Raw genomic sequence first — 9,480 nt, 5'->3', positions numbered from 1 at the left:
GGGGCTTGAACCAGCGACCCTTTCGATTACTAGTCCAGTACCCTAACCACTAGGCTTCAACTGCCCCTAATCAAGGCAACATACAACAGGGACCCAATACAAATCAAGCTATTGAAGGACCCAATAGCAATGTGGCAGTGGCTGGGCTCAAACCATGGACCTCGAGATCACATGAAGTCCAGTACTTTGATCACTAAGCTTCTGTATATAATTATATACATACGGTTTTAGGGTTTTACTAACTGGATTTTCTGGGACGTTGTGATCGTGTACGGGTGCATCCCTAACGAAACCGCAACAGCCAAAGACAGCGAGTGAAATCAAAACGGACGAAGTGAACGGTAATCTCATACATATTTTAACTCTACACGTTACGACGTCTGCTACAGGACAAGCCCAGACACCCGGCACTGAAGATACACACGGAGGCGACGTTTGGGTTATACGCGTCACGACAACTCTTACACATCGACTCTACACCTAAGAGCGGCGCGTCTAACGCCGGCGCGTCGGCCGGTCGCTTTATACAAATAATAAATCTGCGTCGGAGACGTTTAAATACTTGCAATATGCCCCCATATACCACCCGTCAACCCCCCACCCACCCGCACACGCCCATAGTCGGACACCGAGAGAGGAAAAAAAAAAGAACTGTACACAAACAGATTGCAGATAAACTGTGGTGTGTTCTGGCTCGACTTAGAAAAATATTACACACTGGGTCCGTTTGGTTCTGTATAAAGTATCCTGCACGTCGTTCAGGCTGGAAACGGGTCCGCCCTCCCCTGCGCGAGAATTAATGCGATACCGAAAAGCACACGAGGGGGGGAGAGGTACATGAGCATGCGGCGTACTCCCCCGCGAGTCCGTGTAGACGGCGAGGCTAATACATGGACACCCGCCCCTGCCCGCCGTCCTCCGGGGGGAAGTCCGAGTTGAGGAGCGACTCCATGTAGGCGATGTAGCTGGAGCTGTGCGTGAAGGGCTCGTCTGCGCCGGGGCCCGACTGAGCGGACAGGCAGGGCGCTGCGCTGGCGGAGCTAACACTGAGGTTCGTGTACGGGGACAGACTGGGGCATGCTGGGAGCAGGAGTGGAGCGTCCAGGGGCTCCGGCGCTGCAGGAGGGGAGGGAGTAAAGCGCAGACGCTTGGCGGCCTGGGGCTCCTCGCACGACTGATCCTGAGGGTGACCGCTGTTCTCCGTCACCTGTGGAGGATAGAAAACGATGACTGATAGGTTCACAGAGGGTGTAACACCCCCCCGCACCCCACAAAATATGGTTGATTTGGGGATCAGGTGAACCCTATGGTGCAAAGCAACTTCTCTAATGACATTTTTCCTGATAACTTGAAAGCTTTGGCACTTTATGGCACTGTGGGTGCCACAATCTTGCCGGTTTCAAACAGTCTGTGTGTGAATTTATTATTTTTTCTCCATAAAACAAATTTTTGATTGAATTTAATCAGTGCTGGGCTTGAACCCAGTGCTTTAGGAGTGCAAATAAACATACTGTATTAACCCAGTGCCTTTGATGTCCGGTTTTTGCCCATCAGTAGGGTATTTATCAAATTCTGCTCATATTTAATCGAGATTCTGAGGACGGACGTGACCCACGCACTCTGTAGAGATGAGGCGAGCTTACCAGCCGGGACTGAACCCTCTTGGGAAGTTCCTGATAAAGGGAATGGATCTCGCTCTGCTTCAGCAGAAGCTGGGTCTCGTCCTGAAACTCCACCTGAGAGAGAGAGAGAGAAGGTCAGCAGGGTACATGAACTGACCGCTGCTCCTGTTTTTGGAGCAGAATTTCGTGTGTTCCTGGTTATTACAGAAAACGCCGCCCTGCTCCGACTCCTGGTTTGTCCCAGCGTGCCCATAATCCTGGTCTTTATTCCACGTTATAACTCCATCAGTCACACACACACACAGCGTGGGCGTGTGGACCTTCTCGGTAGGATCGTCCCCGAGCGGACCGTAAAACCCTGTATGAGATGCCGCTACGCCCACAGACGAGGAACGGCGAGTGTAAGGGCATGTGAGAATTTTTGTCGCATTGCGTCCGCGATTTTTCTCCCGATTGAACTTTGACCCAGTTTGCTGACCTTTTCAAAGCTCCTCTAATGAGACGAACTGTTTGATACGACGCCGTACGAACAATGTTTAACGTGACTTATTGTACTAAAACAGCGAGGGAGGAATTTCATTAGTGGAGGAACTTATAAGCAGTAATAAGTTTAGTGCTCCTGTCTCCTTCTTTTACTACATTAAACCAAAGATGGGGGGGGGACACAGCGACTTCAGACTCGACTCGGACTCATTTCAAATGACTCAGACTCGACTCATGACTCGTAAACAGCAAGAGTCCCTAGTGTCAGCATGTGTTAACATTAGTTACCTGTGACAATTATATATATATATACAGTACAGGCCAAAAGTTTGGACACACCTTCTCATTCGATGCGTTTTCTGTATTTTCATGACTATTTACATTGTAGATTCTCACTGAAGGCATCAAAACTATGAATGAACACATGTGGAGTTATGTACTTAACAAAAAAAGGTGAAATAACTGAAAACATGTTTTATATTCTAGTTTCTTCAAAATAGCCACCCTTTGCTCTGATTACTGCTTTGCACACTCTTGGCATTCTCTCAATGAGCTTCAAGAGGTAGTCACCTGAAATGGTTTTCAGGTGTGCCTTATCAGGGTTAATTAGTGGAATTTCTTGCTTTATCAATGGGGTTGGGACCATCAGTTGTGTTGTGCAGAAGACAGGTTACTACACAGCCGACAGCCCTATTGGACAACTGTTAAAATTCATATTATGGCAAGAACCAATCAACTAACTAAAGAAAAACGAGTGGCCATCATTACTTTAAGAAATGAAGGTCAGTCAGTCCGGAAAATTGCAAAAACTTTAAATGTGTCCCCAAGTGGAGTCACAAAAACCATCAAGCGCTACAGCGAAACTGGCACACACGAGGACCGACCCAGGAAAGGAAGACCAAGAGTCACCTCTGCTTCTCAGGACAAGTTCATCCGAGTCACCAGCCTCAGAAATCGCAAGTTAACAGCAGCTCAGATCACAGACCAGTTGAATGCCACACAGAGTTCTAGCAGCAGACCCATCTCTAGAACAACTGTTAAGAGGAGACTGCGCAAATCAGGCCTTCATGGTCAAATAGCTGCTAGGAAACCACTGCTAAGGAGAGGCAACAAGCAGAAGAGATTTGTTTGGGCCAAAAAACACAAGGAATGGACATTAGACCAGTGGAAATCTGTGCTTTGGTCTGATGAGTCCAAATTTGAGATCTTTGGTTCCAACCGCCGTGTCTTTGTGAGACGCAGAAAAGGTGAACGGATGGATTCCACATGCCTGGTTCCCACTGTGAAGCATGGAGGAGGAGCTGTGATGGTGTGGGGGTGTTTTGCTGGTGACACTGTTGGGGATTTATTCAAAATTGAAGGCACACTGAACCAGCATGGCTACCACAGCATCCTGCAGCGACATGCCATCCCATCTGGTTTGCGTTTAGTTGGACCATCGTTTATTTTTCAACAGGACAATGACCCCAAACACACCTCCGGGCTGTGTAAGGGCTATTTGACCAAGAAGGAGAGTGATGGAGTGCTGCGGCAGATGACTTGGCCTCCACAGTCACCGGACCTGAACCCAATCGAGATGGTTTGGGGTGAGCTGGACCGCAGAGTGAAGGCAAAGGGGCCAACAAGTGCTAAACACCTCTGGGAACTCCTTCAAGACTGTTGGAAAACCATTTCAGGTGACTACCTCTTGAAGCTCATTGAGAGAATGTCAAGAGTGTGCAAAGCAGTAATCAGAGCAAAGGGTGGCTATTTTGAAGAAACTAGAATATAAAACATGTTTTCAGTTATTTCACCTTTTTTTGTTAAGTACATAACTCCACATGTGTTCATTCATAGTTTTGATGCCTTCAGTGAGAATCTACAATGTAAATAGTCATGAAAATACAGAAAACGCATTGAATGAGAAGGTGTGTCCAAACTTTTGGCCTGTACTGTATATATATATATAACCCGCAATGCATACAATGTGTAAATGTTCCAGCCAGCTTCCGGTGTAGTGATGAAGCGTCGCTCCCTACTCAGTTTGAAGTTCACTTTATTTGAACCTTTTCATTACCTTTGTATTGGAATCTCACTTAACATGGTGGAATACCCTACGTAGTGCACTTCACAGGAACAACCGGGGTGAATGGAACGCTCCTACAGAATCGGCGCTAATGGTTGAAAGACGCTTTCTGAACCAATCAGAGCTTCTGATTGTAATTGTTAGTAAGAAATGCTGTTATTTGCATTTATTCGGTTTGCGTCACACAGATGACGTGGTAATGAAACGCTCGATCGGCTTTCTAACGACTTCCTGTTTTACTTCACCACCGGGAAAAGTTTGGAGGTTTTTAATTATAAGCACATTTACAAAATAACGGATTCTGTTCCTAATGGGACGCACGCTTATAAATGTAATAGCATCTGGAAGAACAGAAGCTAAGGTAAGCAGCGGTTATGATTGTTTTCGCTGTGTTTGGGATTTTGGCCGCTGTGCCGTGATTTATCGAGCGCTTTTGTTCTGTAATGAAAACAAAACGTATCAGTTGAAGCTTTTAACTGGAACCTTCTTGTTACGGAAATTACATTCATTTACACAATGAGGAGGAAAGTAAAGACACGAAGTAAAACGGCTAAATACACTCGCTAATCTGTTGTTGATTTTTATCTGAACTTACAGATTATTTCTTTATTTCTACGCTACATTTATAATATATGTTTTGTGTAGATTATATTGACTCGGACTCTAGCCTAAAGACTCGTGTCTTGACTCGGACTCGTATTTTGTGACTTGTGAACATCTCGGCATTAAACCACGTTAGTCTTTATATTTTTAACGATAAGCCTTTTAGACAAAACTGTGGATTATTCCACACTAATGCAGATTCATCTCATATTCGCACTAAGACAGTCAAAAATAAACAGTAACACTGAATTTAGGAGGCACATGAGGAGGAGGAGGAGGAGGTGGTTGAAGGGTTACCTGGTAAAATTTGTGAGTGTGCTCCCTGACGAAGGAGGCGTTCAGGACGCGACCATCTATCGTGTTTACGACCATCAGCTCGCCCAGCTCAGGAGGACCGTTACGCAAACAGTCGTGACTCTGCCAGACAGAGAGAGAGAGAGAAGGTCGTTACGAGCAGTAAATGTGCCAAATTCCTCCCGGGTGATTAAAACGTCCCGGTAAAACGTCTGCTGACCACTCACACAAGGGTTGGAACGTACAACAGAGGGTCATAAGTATGTGGACGGCTAGCCACGTCCAAAACATGTTGAATGTCCTAATACAAAACCATGAGCAAACTTGTCAATCAATTTAGTCAGTTCCAGTTCTCGATTGCGAATCCGCGTCAAGGATCAAGGAGAGCCGAGACGTCCAGTCTGCTGCCGCTTCTTATCACCTGCCAGTTTTGGACGGGTGATAAGAAGCGCCACACAAACTGGCAATTATATAAAGGATATATTTTGCTATGCTTTTAACTTTTAACCAGATCAACATCAGTGCCCAGCAAGACTGCTGGCATTTTTTAACCAAACGGGCACAAATTCCCATACAGTCTTGTGTGAATCTTAAAAAAAGGTCAGAGATTCTGGTTTTTATAAAAGGACGACCAACACGCTCATGGTCAGGCGTCCAAACCCACCACGATGTTCTCGGGGTAGACGTTATCGCAGTAGGAGCCGTCGTCGAAGTTGACCTCGTAGAAGGTCTGCGAGGAGATGCCGACGATGGTGCAGCGGTAGAACCAGCCGTTGCTGCTCCGCCCGATGGCCTCCTGACCCAGCGCCAGGTCCCGCGAGCTCACCTTCACCTGAGATCAGAACACAGAGGTTAACCCACCTCCAGAGATTCGACCCTCGGACTCGGGGCGCGTCGGTGCGGCCGCTCACCTTGCTCACGCCGCCGGTCTGCCTGTGCTTGTGACAGGTGACGGAGACGACGTACGGCCAGTCGGCGGGCTTCATGACCACGCCCGCCAGGTGGGCGCAGGTGACGTGGAAGGAGGTGGAGCAGTTCTCGTAGGAGCACTGGATGCACGCACCGCAGATCTGCTTCATCGTCTTGTGGCAGTAGATGCACTTCTGCAGAGAAATATAATAAGAATTAAAACAACACATTTTAACAGGTGCAAACACGACATGAGCTTGCACAAGTGCGCCCCCTTGTGGAAGCTTTACGTTCAATCTTGTAAACCACAGTGGGACCAGATTGTTGTATAATCTGGACCTGGATGATTCCCAGATCCCCTTTTTCTCCCAATTTTGAATAGCCCATCCGCAGCTGGGGACCCTGACGACGTCCAAGGAGGGTGTATGCTCACCTGACAAGCTCCCTCCGACATGAGCGCAGTCCACCAATCCCTTCTAATTCACCCGTACTTCGTTGGATTTGCTTCGCATACGGAGAGCCGCGCCCCGATCTCTGTGCTCCTCATTTTTCTGTACATTTTGATTTTATCCAAAGCGACTTACAGTACTGTGACAGTATATTGTCCGAACAATTGAGGGTTAAGGGCCTTGTTTAAGGGCCCAACAGCAGCAATTGGACAGTGGTGGGGCTTAAACCAGCAACCTTTTGATTACTAGTCCAGTCCTTTAACCGCTAGGCTACAACTGCCCTATGTACCCTGAGCAACCAAGGTCCTTACAAATCGTTGATAACCCCTTAGACTGGAGGCCAGCTTTGTGTGCTACAGGCCCTAGCCATTTGTACCTGCTAGAGGGCGCCCAGCCGACCGGTAGCAGAGCCGAGGTTCGAACCCGGGAGCTCAGGATCTGAGTGTGCTAGTTTGCTTGTTTTGGGTTATCTCTGCTACTCTGGTGGCTTTCTGGTCATCCTGCAGCTCCTTTCTAGTGACTGCTGACTGCTTTCCTTAAACTGTTTTTGGTTTGATGAACCAATCGTACGGACAGAAGTGTTTAAGGTGGCGCTTGGCGCGTTTGAATGTCGGACGTCCACACAAACACATTAAGCTGTATAAAAGTGGAAAGATTTAAAGCCTTATTATCTATAACAGGATATTTTTTATTTAAATTAGACCTTTAAATGACCTGAATATGATGAATTTTTAGTAATTATGCATATTGATGTATTCTCTGTTCATAATTAGGATTAGAGACCATCACGGCAGTCAACGTAACACAGTGTGCGCGTTCCTCTCAACGTTGTAAGACGTCCCCTATATAATATAATCCTCCGTTTCCCTCTTCGTCTCTGACAGTCGTGGCCGCGCCGGCCCTGCTGACCCGACGTTATCGACGGATCATAAAACTCCTTTATGAATTCGTCAATAGTCCATCTCAGCTCGGAAACCACAAACAGGCTTTCAGATCGCCGGCGGAGCAGAAATATTTCAGCCCTCACCGACCACACACACACACACACATTTACAGAACTGGATTAATAACCACCGGGCGGAGGAGTGAGTGAGGGGAAGGAATCGATCGATTAAATCTTAACGCATCGTGTATTTATTTCTACCTGATCTAAAGACCGGTCGCCGTGTTTGATAATAAAGAGCCGGAACACACCAGCCCGCGCCGGATTCATCAGTTTTTAATGACGATACCAGAGATCTAACGAGCGCCCGGCGCTGGGAGATACGCGTGATGATCGAAGGGAGGATTCATTTCCCCGTACGCCAACAATGCCAACAACGGCGGGTTTAATTTCATGAACCACAGCGGAGCCAAAAGGAGTCAGTTTATATGGGCAGCGCAGCTGGGTAAACACCAGCCCACCACTGGCAAGTGCGCCCACAGTGCCAGAAAGTCGCCAGAAAGGGCGTCCAGCAACAAACAGCGCCAAGTGCCAAAGAAAGCACTAAATTCAGGTGTTCAGGTGTTCAGGTGGCACAGCTCGGGCGTCTACACTGTCATGATTGTGTGATGTCTGGGAAGGGCAGGCCGTTGGGGTTGGCTAAAGCCTAGCAATGGATTGCCACACTAGCCAGCCAATGTTTCCTGGTGGAAATAAAACCCACCAAGACCCTGACCAGGCCTAAAGCGCTCGAGGAGAATGAAAAATGGAGCACATGCTTAATACATGATACATCATCTTTTACTTTAGCGATAATAAATGCACACTTGACGTTTAATAATAGAAGACAGGTCTGGACGGCAGGCAGGTCAGTCTAGCATCTGTTGATTGCACAGCCATGCTGTTGTAACCCAGTTTGGAGTGGTCCAAAAAGGTCATAAAAATAAATAAAATACATAAATAAATAAATAAATAAATGAAATCAACACACACACACACACACAAACAAAAACACACTCTTACCAGACTCTTCCTGGTGTCTGGGATGGCCGACACGTCGACCGGTTCTCTCTCCACGGGGTTAACGAAGCGAGCCTCGGCCACCGCGATGGCACAGATCACGTGAACCCACCTGAAAACGGTACAGATTTATTTTACTGAGCGCGTGCGTTTACATGCCAAAAAAACAATCAGAGTCATTGCAATCAGATTATTATTGGACGGTGCACCTGTCAGTGCGCTCTTAAAACCTGGAGAGGGGTCAGCACAGGCAAGGAGGGTATATTTACATTTTACATTTACATTTTCGGCATTTAGCAGACGCCTTTATCCAAAGCTACATACATTACAGTTGCAGTATACAGTCTGAGCAATTGAGGGTCAAGGGCCTTGATCAAGGGCCCAACAGCAGCAACCTGGCAGTGGTGGGGCTTGAACCAGCGACCTTCTGGTTACTAGTCCAGTACCTTAACCACTAGGCTATGGCTATGGCCCATAATGATATGGCTCTTTGGTGCGGAGCATATTTTACATGGTTATATTGGTTGGATTCACTCGCTCTATTACATACTCAAAAAAGTCTGGACGGAGGCATAATTACTTCCGAGTTCCATCACCTTCACTACTAACGACAGTGTTCAATGGTTCGGGAACTGATAACACCAGCTGGTGCAGTGGGAATCGAACTCAGGCCCTCCTTGATGTGAGGCAGTTTGGGTTTATTGCCATATCAACGTCGTATTGGCTATTTTATGGCAAGGATAGGTATTTGAACTGTAAAATATTACATGTTCATATGATTTGTTTTTAATTTAGACTTCCTAAAAAATTACCAATTTTAACTGGAGGAATCCTCTCAAACAGTACTTTTATATTCTCGACGCTGTAAAAAGTGCTTCTGACAGTAGAAACCATAGCGCGATGTGAGCCAGCTTGAATGAGCCGAATCAAAAGAGTTGATTCATCTGCAAACGATTCTTCACTTCTTTTTATACACAGACGGTCAAAAACAAAAACGGTTTACGTTTACATTTACATTTTAGGCATTTAGCAGACGCCTTTATCCAAAGCGATTTACATTACAGTTACAGTATACAGCCTGAGCAACTGAGGGTTAAGGGCCTTGCTCAAGGG

The 9,480-nt window shown here is 46.7% G+C and overlaps 1 protein-coding gene across 1 annotated transcript in view; it reads right to left on the bottom strand.

Moving 5' to 3' along the window:
- Positions 1-615: 615 nt before the first annotated feature.
- kdm4b (lysine (K)-specific demethylase 4B) overlaps positions 616-9,480 on the bottom strand; it is a 58,492-nt gene continuing 49,627 nt past the window's right edge. Inside the window, exons 17-22 of the mRNA XM_063012374.1 lie at positions 8,371-8,479; positions 5,979-6,170; positions 5,732-5,899; positions 5,071-5,190; positions 1,644-1,736; positions 616-1,207 (exon numbers count right to left, since the gene is read on the bottom strand). Of these exons, the coding sequence (XP_062868444.1) occupies positions 884-1,207; positions 1,644-1,736; positions 5,071-5,190; positions 5,732-5,899; positions 5,979-6,170; positions 8,371-8,479 (1,006 nt within the window). The 3' untranslated portion in view covers positions 616-883. The remainder of the gene's footprint in view (positions 1,208-1,643; positions 1,737-5,070; positions 5,191-5,731; positions 5,900-5,978; positions 6,171-8,370; positions 8,480-9,480) is intronic.

This window comes from Trichomycterus rosablanca, chromosome 17, assembly GCF_030014385.1.
Source record: "Trichomycterus rosablanca isolate fTriRos1 chromosome 17, fTriRos1.hap1, whole genome shotgun sequence".
NCBI classification, from domain to species: Eukaryota; Metazoa; Chordata; class Actinopteri; order Siluriformes; family Trichomycteridae; genus Trichomycterus; species Trichomycterus rosablanca.
The sequence above is the reverse complement of the archived record's forward strand: the minus strand, read 5'-3'. Positions and strand labels throughout refer to the sequence as shown.